This window comes from Glycine soja, chromosome 4 (assembly GCF_004193775.1).
Source record: "Glycine soja cultivar W05 chromosome 4, ASM419377v2, whole genome shotgun sequence".
NCBI classification, from domain to species: Eukaryota; Viridiplantae; Streptophyta; class Magnoliopsida; order Fabales; family Fabaceae; genus Glycine; species Glycine soja.
This window is the reverse complement of record NC_041005.1, coordinates 3,838,434-3,851,632: the sequence shown is the minus strand read 5'-3', so window position 1 is coordinate 3,851,632 and position 13,199 is coordinate 3,838,434. Positions and strand designations below refer to the sequence as shown.

The 13,199-nt window shown below is 31.3% G+C and overlaps 1 protein-coding gene across 1 annotated transcript; it reads right to left on the bottom strand.

Moving 5' to 3' along the window:
• Positions 1 to 1,578: 1,578 nt before the first annotated feature.
• LOC114408790 (AP2-like ethylene-responsive transcription factor ANT) lies at positions 1,579 to 5,756 on the bottom strand. The gene is made up of 9 exons (XM_028371953.1): positions 4,656 to 5,756; positions 3,889 to 4,522; positions 3,653 to 3,735; positions 3,484 to 3,492; positions 3,303 to 3,391; positions 3,144 to 3,217; positions 2,998 to 3,048; positions 2,826 to 2,902; positions 1,579 to 2,394 (listed from the first exon to the last, which is right to left on the bottom strand). Exons 1-9 carry the CDS (start codon positions 4,930 to 4,932, stop codon positions 1,697 to 1,699), a joined length of 1,992 nt encoding a protein of 663 aa, XP_028227754.1. The 5' UTR covers positions 4,933 to 5,756; the 3' UTR covers positions 1,579 to 1,696.
• Between the last annotated feature and the right edge of the window lie 7,443 nt (positions 5,757 to 13,199).

The window sequence follows — 13,199 nt, the reverse complement described above, 5'->3', positions numbered from 1 at the left end:
AACTGAGAGAAACTATTTCGAAGAAAAATATACTCTATAAGTGTATTGAGAGTACTAATTAAAAAAAAATTATTCATTCATATGAAAACATTATAATAGTTGTAATGCTTATTAATAATGTTAGCATAATTTAATTTTTATTTCTTTTATAAAAAGTTATTTAATAAAAAAAGATTATGATACTACTCATTAACGAGGAAGATAGCTAGCTAGATTCTTAAGGTGATCACTCATTTTTTTTAAAAATTATCAAAAAAAAAAAGAACCTGTCTTTTTCTCTTGTTAAAGACGGTGTTATAAATCTTCAAAAAAAAAAAATACGGTGTTATAAAATAATTCGGATTATAAAACGCATTATTATAGATGATGCAAAGAAACAGCTATTCCCAATTTCAGGATAGAACTACTTCCAGCTTTCCCGGCACTGATTCCTCGTTATGGTCTCAACTCTAATAGTAGTGCAATCAAGCACAGATAATTACACACGAGGGAGACATACACACGCACGTGGGAATGCACTCGATAACAGGATGGACTCAACTTGTGTTAAGGCACCAAAGCATCCACATCAAGACATGAAATCACTTTTACGTCCCAATATCCATCTCTGGATTTCGGCAATTGGAATGAGAAAAGCTATAGAATTTTTTAACCATGTAGTCAATTTTTCTTATTTAATAAAAAAAAAAGAGTTAGTGGTGTACCCAGGTAATTATGATAATTTGGCTAACATGAAACTTTCATGCAAGAATCTCTTCAATGATCACCTTTCTTTTTGAATAACGAATGGAGCATTAGCTAGCTGCCTTTGAAGAAAGCTGAGATAAGAACGGTTAATGCAATGATAGTAGTAGTATTATGCAGACTGAGGGACACATTAGCTACAAAACGAGATAGTGTGGTCAAAGTAGTGGTCTCTCATTTCATTATTTGGAAACATTGAGCTCATTTTGTACTTAGCAGGACCTAGAAAAGATGCAACTCCATAAAGGAAAAATCAATAATGTAAGGGCCACTTCCATATTGCCAAACATCATTTCACGGAATTTAATCATTAGTCTCCCCCTTTAATTATTCAAATATGAATATTTCCATTCCAGCATATAGCCAAAAGGCTATGTTTGTAAAGGCCATGTTACACTTTGTTACATAAAGATGACAGATAGGTGGCCCCAACCCTGCTTTTCATTAATTCCCCAAAATTCCTCCACCCACGTCTTGGCACAGTAGAAACGCAAAATGTTACCCCAAAACCCAACTTTGGTCCCCATCAACCATTTCTTCTCATCCCTCCAAAACACCCCTCCCCATCGTTTTTCTATTACATTTTACATGCATGACATAACATGGCTAAGACATAATTTTTACCTTCATTTTTTTGGTTTAATTTGATTATCCAAGTTTAAAAATTTTGCTTTAATCCTTCAAGGTATTAATATTAAGATCAAATTAATATCTCCGTCAATTTATTACACTAACTTGATCACCTATAGTGAGAGAATGCCATTATCAAAATGAACATTTGCCACACATTAATGTTAGTGTTAAAAAAAAACCGACGAAACGATCAATTTAATCTAACATCAAAATAAAACCTTTTAAACTTAGGAAATCAAATTAGAAATAAAAGATGAAGCAAAAAAGTAAATTTTAGTTACATAACATAACATGAAAAATGGACCGTGCCTATCTCCATTTAAGTATCAGTCCAAGAAGCAAAAACTGGCAAGTGAGACAAAGAGATAGCAGGAGATGGCCTCATTTGAACCGTTGGTGAGGGTAGCCAAGAGGTAACACTGGTACCAATGGGGTTCACAATCTTTGTTTCCATTGGAGGCATTGGGAACAGAAGCGAGGGACCCCTTTTCTCAGGACTAGCCTCTCTTGAGCTGCTTAAACTTGTCACCAGCGATGACGTGTTTGAAAAATGAGTCCCAATTTTGCTAGACTCGTCCAGCATATTATGCTGCCCAGAACCCACCGAATCAATCCCAATAAGATCTTGTAGGGCCATAGAAAATGCACTGTTTCTGTAATTTCCACAGTTCATTATTTTTTGGTCACTGCCATTGCCATTTGCCTGTTGCTGCTGTGAAGGGTGGTTAAATAAAACCATCTTCCACTCTGAGTCGTTTTCATTATTGTTGTTTCCTGCTTGAACTTGAACCGTTTCCTCATTGTTCACACTTGTTACTACACTCTTGTTGTAGTCTATGTCCTTGTTTCTAGGATCGTTATCTTTCTTACGCCTTGCAAGCTCCCCAGCGAGGAGATTGCTACTGGCCATGATTCTCTCCACATCGTATCTTGAAATGTCAAAGTTTGTGACTGCATTTGCGCCGCGAAATTTGATCGCCGCTACATCGTATGCTTCTGCTGCTTCCTCTTGGGTGCCTAAAAGAAAAATGAACATTAATTTAATTTTTTTTTCTCTAAATCAAAAAGACGCATTTCCAAAATTTGAACTTTAGTCTTAAACCATATTCTTGTCGAGATACCCTTTATCTACAAAATTTGAACTTTCCTTAAACCATATTCTTGTCGGGATACCCTTTATCCATCTCTATCATATTTGATCAGCGTGTGTAACAGCCTTAAGAAAAGGTGCTATGTTGCATTCTATGCAGAGGTATGTTCAGCCTTATAAAAGCACTACTAGTCACTAGAGTTTGGGAAAAGAAAGATTGAGGCTGAAATCAAATAAATGCCATATGGAGTCACTTTTTTAAACTAGCTAAAGGGGTAAATATACACCCCAAATTAGCCTTCTAATATAAATGCTAAGACCCTTTGTAATTAGGAATTGACAGTAATTTAGGACTTACTGAACGTCCCAAGGTAAAGGTCTTTGTTCCCAGCAACTCTGCCTATCCTCGCTTGCCATCTTCCATGTTGGTGATGCCTGAATAATAATAATATTAAAAAATAAACTTGACACAAATCATCAAACTAAAGTTCCACTACTAATGAAGAAAAAGGGGGCAGAACCACACCAACCTTGTGACCCCTCTGTATATTGAAGCACCTCTAGAAAACCCGCTGCTTTTTCTGCAAAGCAAACAAATACTCAATCACAATGATTATCATATAATTATTGGTAGCTTTTCCCTACAAAATTTTTAATTAATTAATAAAATGTGTACCTTCTCAAGTGTGCAACGTATTCCTGTCTGCTCATGTTCTTCATTTCCTCAAGTTGAACTTGGTAATTCTCTATCTGCCAGAGTAAACAAAAAGAGTGTGATTTCGAGCACAAAAGATTCGAATCAAGGAGAAAAAATGCTACACGAAATGAAATATACCGAAAAGTTTATATGCGTTGAAGGTCCCCAGTACTTAAGGGCCGCGAGATCATAGGCTCTTGCAGCTTTCTCCTCCATATCATAACCCCCTTTAGTTCAAAAACAAAATTGACCACGTAACAATTATAAACAGTAGCAAGAGTGTTGAAATTGCAAACAAAAAGTGTGGGAGAATACTTACCCAAATACACTGAAACATGCAAAGTTCGATTATTTAATCGTCGTCCACAAACATCAACACATGACACAAGTTAGTGGGCACATGTCAGATTAGGGACCAAAAGCTTTAATGGAGAATACTACCAAAAAATTAATAAAAATGTCAACCACTGTTATTCATTCTCACTAACCTTGTCGTCCTTTCCTAGTTTGCCCTTCCTTCTTGCAACTATTATCCCACAAATGCGCTTCATACCTACCAGTCCATCTATGCCTAATGGAAAAGAAAGCAATAATCCACAACTCAATCAACAACATCTATTAAAAAAAACAGGATTGACTAGACAAAGAAAACCAATTTATTTCCAGATTGGAAATTTCGGTAAAAGTTACACAAACAAAGAAAGTTTCAAAACTATTAACTAACCTTGTGACACCTCTATACTGCGAGGTTCTTTGCCCAAATGTGTCGATAGATTTTCTATGCACAGGCTGCTTCTGACCAAGTTTAGCATGCCCTCTCTTCTTTGCATCCACAGCAACAGAATCTGTTCCAGAAGGAGCAGTGACACAACTAGACTGAGAACCAGGACTCATAGATAAGCTTAGAGACTGTAACTCTCCACACCCCACAGATCCTAAAGACACACCATTTCTCTCATTCCCCATGCCACAATTCATTTGCTGCTCCAAAACCTGCTGGTGAGTTGAAAACTCCCTTGTTGGAGCCACCCAGTTTTTCAAGCCTTCTGTCATTTGAGGCATTAGGGAGCTGCAATCCGACACGTGCGTTTCCTTTGTTGTTTCTTCCTCCAACGGTGCTTGATATAAACCATGGCAAGCAAGGCCTGAGTAATAAGGGTGTGTTTGGACACTCATATGACCTTGTTGCCTGAAGGGTTGTGAAAGAAGGTCTCTGTTGGGTTGAGCCTCTGCGTTTTGGGAGTTATAATAGATGCTGTCTAGGCTCAAACCTCTCTCGTGGCTTCCATATTCGTGAGTTCCCATAGTTGCACCACCTAGAAAGTCCTCCAATTTCGGAGACGAAGTTGGCACCATCACTTCAATAATGCAACCAAGTTCACAATGTAATGATTAATAAAGAGCCATAATACATGACATAAAAAATAGTACTGCATCATTTTAAAATATTGTCTGAAGATAATAAAAAAAAAAAACAAAAAAAAAGGCAACCTTGCGTTTGTGATCTTTTGAGAGCTTCCAAGATACAAAGTGACCCATCAGACTTGAGAGGCATAACCGTAAGTGGAGAATGGAAGTTACCATTTTCTCCGACACCGTAACACATTCCGAAGTTGGACAAGTGAGATTGAGAAGGGGACATGTAGAAGGTTGTCGGAACAGTGGGTGCTGAAGTAGCCTCCATTTTCATGTGGGGTGAGAGAGAGAACCCCAACCAGTTATGATTGTTTCCATCATCGGTATTGTTACTCTCATTTATGCGCTTCATCTTCTTGCTTTTTGTTTTTTTCTTTTTGGTTACTCGAAAAGATTTGAAATTGCTAGCAGTTTATATCTCACGAAGGAAGGCATTGCTTGGCAAATAAACTAATCATCATGTTAATCTCTGCATATGAAGATGATGAAGACTTGGTTTTTGTTTTGTTGTGTTGTGTTGTGTTGCTATTGCTACAACTACAATGCTATACTTGCTCCTCTACCAACCAAACTCATCGTTCTATGTGCTCAACACACAAATATGTCTCTCTCTCCGAACACAACAAGACTGGTCTCTTTAAACTAAGCAAAAAGAATGAATTCTCGGCAAGCGAAGATTGGGGAGCACCCTCTTCATTCCATAGGGATCTGTGTATGTATATATCAATGAGAAAGACCACGTCTTTTCGGTTTGCCTATCTCTCTCTTTAAAAACTTTCTTCCTAGTTAAATAAACCCTACCTTAAACCCAGAATGAAGGAGAGAGTAATGTAGTAAAAGCGAGAATCTCGAGAATGGTAAGGGGGAAAGGAAAGAGGTGGGAATGTAAAATGTGAGTAGGATATAGTAGTAAGTATTTTGGTCAGGTTCTGAGGGTGTCTGTGTCTATGTGCCTTGGAAACTTGAAAGCGTGTGATGAGCTATATCTATATATCTTAGCTTAGCTGTGTAGCTGAATCTAGCAAGCATGACATGAAATGGGGCACTAGAGTGGGCTCGCAAGTGTGATTTGGGGAAAGGATTCAGAATTCAGAACTCAGATAACCAAAAACTCACAGCAAAACCATTTCATTTACTTACGAATTTAATTTAATTACGTAGCTAGAGATAGATTTCACGGGAAGGACCTATCTGCCCATGCAATCACTTCGCACAGTACAATAAATAACTCTAATTTCAAATCAAGTATTTTATTTTAATCTATACTCCACCAATTTGGTTCGAACTTCATAACCTATTTCTTTTGTTTTTTTTTTGAGGGGGTTTGATTCGAAAAATGATAAAAATAATGAAACAAAAAGGACAGATTAGTGTTACAGTACTTGAATGGCAGGATAAATGGGTAACAACCCAACGCCCACTGTGGATGTGGACAAAGAGAGGTTTATTTCGTGGGGCATCTCATCTGACCTTTGCTGACTATACGACCCAATCTATCTATATTATCCTTCGGCACTTTGTTTCTTTGACAGCAAATTGTGAATGTCAAAATTCCCACTACTCACCAAACACGCATTTACCATACATTTTTTACGCGGTATATCCCCTTCATGGGTAAAAAATTACTATTACATAAAAAAAAGAGTTGGAATAAAGAAAATTGTATTTTCTATTTAAAAAATTATGAGTTAAAGTAATTAAAACTTATGTTTAAAGCTTAAGCTTTATGTTGATTAAAAAAATTGTATTTTTTACTACTTTTTATGAAAAAAAATTATATATATTAACAAAAAAAGTCACATATTTTATTAAAAAATCTAATATATAATTATGTCGTTTAAAATAAAAAAATCTTAAAATTTACTTTAAATTTCATGTTAAATCGACCTTACACAAACATTTCAATGTAATATCAAAGAAATGGGATGTTTATCAATAGATCTAAATCAATTGATTAAATATAATGAGTCAATTATTATAAGCAAAAAATATCATGTTTGTTATTTTTTTTTATTATGATATTAATACAAAATGGTATTTTTTATGATTAATTTCTATATAAAAACTTAATTAAATGATCACTTATAATAGGATATATTTTGTTAACCATAAATATCGACATATTGGTAGTGGTTATTGTTTTTGAAGATTTAAATGAGCACATAATAAAATATTTATCATGTGAAGGGATTAATTAGTATTTAATATTTTTAATTTAGTTACAAACAATTAGTAAGAGGTGTTATAAAATCTTTAAAAGGTATTTTTTTTTAAAAAAATCTTAATTAGCATGAATTTATTAAGGATATATTTAATTTAAATAAAAGTGAAGAAAAAAAACAATACAAAGATGAAAGATTTATATTTTTTCCTGTTGTTAGACAAGAGAAAAAATAAAAGAAAAAAATATATTGTTTAACCATATAGAAAATGAAGTGAGAAAAGTGTGTAAAATTCTATAAATACCTTATATATAAAAAATAATAATATGAAAAGCGGTACCACTAAAGATATATTGTTTAGGAATTAATAAATATAAACTTGTTAGTTACTGTAGATTGCGTTAAAAATCATAGTAAAATACATTTTAATAAAAAAAACTTTCTATTTTATTTATTTATTAACTAGTGCTTTAAGAAAACTAATTAGCATTTTCTTATAAATAATAAGATATTTTTTGTTCATATGTATATATAAACAATGGGTAAAAACATATTTTTTTATTATTAATTAAAAATTATAAAATTAGGAAAAGAAATTAAAAATAAGCGAGATCATAAAAATTTGTGAACTTGAATAAATTTTAAATAATGATAAAAGGTGAGTTTATATATATATATATATATATATATATATATATATATATATTAGTATTTTTCTGAAACAACAATTTCTCTTCAATACATAATTGGATGGAACATCAAATTGACGCTTGACATTGCAATGCCCATTTTTTTTATCCTATTGTTCTAAAGGAAGTAAGAAAAACTATTTTGTTTGGCTTAAATAACCTCTCAATCCTTATAAAATAGGAGAATTTTTATTTTAGTCCTTCAAAAAAATAGTTTTGTTTTAATTTTACTTTTTATAATTTTTTTTTTAATTTTTGTTGTCAAGTAATGAAATTAATGACATTGATAGCCTATTGATGGATTATATCATCAAGAAGTCTTAGAAGATAGTCATGCATAATTTATTTTGTAATTTGTGTTTTTAAATTGTCATTTGTTCAAGATATCAAACTAGTTGACGAGGAATTTAAATGTAATATAAAAAGAAAAGAAAAAGGCTCTTCCTTTTTTGTAGTAATATAAAAAATCTAAAAAATGGGAATATACTAATATAAATTGACATAAATTTTTAAATGAATAATTTATAAAAATAGTTTAAAATACAATTTTAGTTATGCTATTTTACTCAATATGTAAGTTTGCTCCTTCTATAAAAAAAATAGAGATATTTCACATCCTATTTTTCAAAATAAAAAATTTGGTTCAATCGTTAATTTCGCGGGTTGATAGTTAGTAAGAAAACTTTAATCGTTAAATCATGGATGTAATAATATAATATTATTTTTTAGATCAAAATTATGAAATGATTAAAACAATAGTGCCAAAATTATATTTTAAAAAAAGAATTATTCCTTTTCCATCCAAAACTAGAAAGGACATAACTTTACTTGAAACAAATACATGTTTTAATTATTTCCTTCGTTATGCAATGCTACATTATATAATTTACTTTTCATCTCCAACATAAGTTATGAACAAATAAAGCTTTATTTTTAATAGTTGTAATTTCTGTCATAAGATTATAAGAATTTGGACAGTATTCTTTAAAACTAAATGTTTGGTCTCAGGCCTTCAGCAAATACTTATATATGCTCTTTAAATAGACAACCATAATCAATCATATGCTGAAACGCTAAACTAATAGGGAAACCCTTTATTTTCCCGTTTGTCTTAGAGTTTGTAGTCAACACCTACCTTCAGACAAAAAGTGGAAAGTAGGTCTCTGGTAAGCTTGGAAATATTCCAGGAATGATAGCAAGGGTCCCGAACGAAAATTGCGTGGAAAATGTATTTTAATTAACTCTTATGTTACAATGGCTAATTATTTAGAATACACTTCTACATTATTACATAAATTACTTATAAAGATTAATAAATTAATCATCTTACTTAACAAGTTAATAGAATTACATGTAAATTTTTGTTTTTCTATTTAGTGGAAACAACTAATTTATCTTATTGTAGTAAACTAAAGTTTAAATCTTCATTCAAATTAGGTCTCCATTATTTGTAGTGTATGATAGTGTTTTAAATAAAATTATCTCTGAAGTAAGGGACCAGAAAAATAAAATAGATGAACGACTCTATATTACTAAGTATGCAATTTAGGTTTTAATTAGTTTATTTTTCATTCTCGATAAAGCATGACAAAGCCGAACATAGATAACAGAGGAGGCAACCATACAAAACAAAATTCATTCAACAAATATATAAACATCAAATATCATAATAATAATGTTACACATTCCAAAACGTTGATTACATGAAATAATCTAACAAAAGGCTAATAGAAAGTATAATTACACATGAAACAAACTAGATACCTATTTAAAACAACAACAACAACAACAAAATGGCCAATGTCAATCACCGATTTCACGTGTCACCAAAAACTTGAATGAATTATTATAACAAAATTTGGTATCAACACTAATCATATTTTTTAAGGAAAATGTCATTAATATTTTCTGAAAATCTACAAAATCAAAATAGATTACGTTAAAAGCCAGATATCTTTTACAACAACAACACATCTAAACCAGTACGTTCAAGGCTTGATACACATCGAAATCTCACAACTAATGCCTAAAATAAAAAAGTTGAGAGTTGAAAAACAAATAAAATATACAAAGAAAAGTGTTAAGAAGAGAGAATGTTTGTTAATATGTCTCAAAACTCAAGCAATCTCCATGACTGTGAGTGACTCAGTTGACATTGACAACACACATTAAACTTATTGGATGTTCAATTTTTACATACACATTATTGGGAAAACATGAGGAACATTAAGTGTAATTAACCCTTAGACTATGAATTAATACCATGTGGGCCCAAAAGACCTAAGTCTGTAGTATCACCACATGATCTATCCTATAACACCCAACTAGCACTACATAAAACTAACTAATTAACAAAAATCATTCAAGCAACACGAGTATTGATCATGGAGTAATTAGTGGCATCACCAATGTAGTACACACCTAAAATTGGGGTTAAATAACTTTATTCTACGTGGTCTAGCTAGTAAAATTAAAACAACTAAAAATGAGATTAAATCACGAGTATTTATATCGTTATATTCATTATTTCTAATTCTATTTTGTATAATTAATGAAGGGCATTCTTTTTCCTTAATTTTCCTGCTACTCCAAGACAGGCCTTTGCATTCCAGTGTAGTAATCTTGATACTAGATAATTTCTTACTAGCACTATTCACCTAGTCATATAATTACCTTCGCTGTAATCTAGTTCACGCGGTGCATGTAATTTTTGTATTTTTCTTGTTCACTATTCTTATTTTGGCTGGTCAAAGTACCTCTTTTCGACCTTTTTATTTTCATGTAAACTTTTTTTGCCGCGAATGAGCAAATAATTGGGTGTATGCAACGCATATTTTCCATGGTACTATGTTTTGTGCTTGGCAGTGCAAGTTGTTTGTCGAGTCGAAAAAATCAAAAAATGTTTCACGCAGATTTTGCATGGAAGTTTTCGTTTCATGGTCATGGAGACAAATTTTCAAACGGAAATGATTTTGCTTTGAAAGATAAGTCCCAATTTGCGAGGGAAGGGAAATAGTGAGAGAGTGAAAAAAAAAAAGAAGGTTAGGGTCTCTGCGTGAGCACAGAGGTGGGAATGATTCGTTGTGCTATTATAACGAAATCATCACCAAATCCATATGAGCAATAAAACTAGCCCACTAACTCTCTCTCTATTTTGTTACGACCTTTTACCAAAGCACTTTACCGTGCTTGCTTCTTGGTCATCACAATTCATTTCTCTTCTTTCACTTTCACCCACCTTTCAATTAGCAGCAAATGTGGTAGACTTGGTAGGTTGTGCCCCAATAGTGCATTTCTGTAATTTCATTCACACTCTTTGGCCTTTTCTTTGTCTTAGTAATAAAAACGAAAAAAAAAAAATCGAAGGATAAAAACGCAAAGAAAATATGGTTTTTTCTTCTTGTTTTGTATGAAATGACATTTATTATTTTCACATTTATCCATAGTATCTTTTATTTTATTAGAAATATATAATACTTCCTCTTCTCCTTATTATTTTTAAACATACTTTAAACAAAAATCAACCCAATCAACTTTGAATCTAACAAGAGATGAATTTTTTGGTCACACAATTATGAATATTGATATTATTTCCGCTTTTTTAATATATAAAGAATAAAGATACGAACTGAATTTTGAACAAGCAGGATAAAAAATTGTCTTCATGTTTTAAATATATTAGTTAATAGTATGAACAAAGCCTCTTGCCTCTTGGGATGGTGCCGAATACCATTAAGCCCACACCAAGCCAACAAGAACTACAATACAAGGTGACCAAATAAACCAGTATTCTTTATAATTAGGCCTAGGCAACAGAAACATAAGCGAAAATTCATAATTTGGATGAGTCTGGGCTTTTAGAAAAAAAACGCACTATTGCACTCGAGAGAATCGAATCATACTCAGGTCCAGCTATATCAGAAGAATAGTCAACTAGTGCCCACAAGAGTATATAAATTACAAATGAGTTTTATTCGTCTCATATAAATTTAGTTTTAGATGATCTTAATTTAGTAAAAGTATTGAATTCGACTAAAAGTACGTAAATTTAGAGAGGAGGGATAAACTCTTATATAAAATTGTTATTTTAATATTGATTTTGCTTACTTAAAAATTCTTATTTTAAAAGTAAATTTATAAATCTGTAAATCTAACAAAAAAATCCAGAAATTATTTCACCTCAAAATTTATTTTAGAATTAAAAGACCAGATTGTTTAAACTTATTTATTAAAATAAGTATTTATTTTAATAAAATACGCATTTTCTGTTTCTTTAGTATATTTGTTTAAATTACTTCTGTTTTAAAAAAAAATCTATTTTAAGAAGCAAATTTTATTTGGTTCTTTAAAAAAAACTTATATAAAAAATAATTATTTTTAAGTTATGATTTTTAAGTTTAAATAAACTCACAAAAACACTTATTTTAAAGTTATTATTTTTTTTAAGTTTAAATAAACTCAAAATCTTGTTTGACGCAATATTCAAAAGCACTGTCAAAGATAAAGTTAAGTGTAATTAATTTCAATAAAACTCAATTTAACTCATTTAATATCAATCATAAATTGTATATTAGAAATAAATTAGTAGTATGCAAACTCTTGTTCAGTCTGCAAATTTCCTTTTCAACCCTCCCAACCCTCAACTAAACTCATGCCAAATTCCTCTGTGTGTGTGTGTTTAATGCTAATGATGGTGACAAAGATAAATTTTTGAAGTGTGCGCTATCTAATTTCCATGCTTTCCCTGTCACACGATTTATAGAAGCAAAAGTTAACAAGACAAAAATTGAAAACACTGTTCAGATGCACAGAACAGTTGAAGCAGCGGCCATGCATGGTTGGATACGGAAAATCTGCAGTCATAATAATAATAAAGAATTCAAAGGACAGATATTCCCATGTATCTACATTTTGATAAATAACCACATAAGTTTGGATTTAATGTTCAAATTCGAAGTTAGATATTAAAATTTACGACCTACTTTACTTCACTACCTACTGCAGATGTTTTGTTCAGCAAGCAGACTACACCAGCACTTTCAACTTCAAGCCATAAAATTTGAAGAGAATTTATAATGTGATGAGCAAAGATTGAGAAAAAAAGTACTACTACATGTAAATTCTTATAAATTTTAATTTAACAAGAATTAAAAATTGCTTTCGACCTACCAACATATGTGGAATTTAGCGGAAAACAAAGTTAATTTGAATCTTAAAATAACTTTCCACATTTAGTATCTAATTCTATTTTAAATATAATTATCTCATCTATAAGAAGATAATCGTAAATAAAATAAAAATAATTTCGGCCTATCAGAATTACATGAAAGCCTTTTTTTTCTAATAAAAAAGGTTGTAACTGAACTAAAGAATTTTCAGTTATTATTGCTGAACAAGATAATTGAAATAGAGGGAGGTTATTATTGATAAGAAAAATAAATTTATTAAATAAAAAGCACATAATTTTTTATCAAACATAAAGAAAGCAGACTATACATATTTTTCTACTGATAATAATAACGCAGTAGTTATTAAATTCATGAAACATATTTATCCACAAAAAGAATCTAAATTAAAAGAAAAAGGACTAAAATAAGAACAAAGATGAGACAAAGCCATAAAATTTATGGTTAATTCATTGATTGAATTGGGTATTAGCTGGAGTGAGTTCAGAGGCAGATCCCAAAGAAGTGCATAAAGAAAACATTAATGAAGGAGAGTAATGAGGATCACGTGAGATCAGAAAATCCAAAAGCATCATGGCAGAA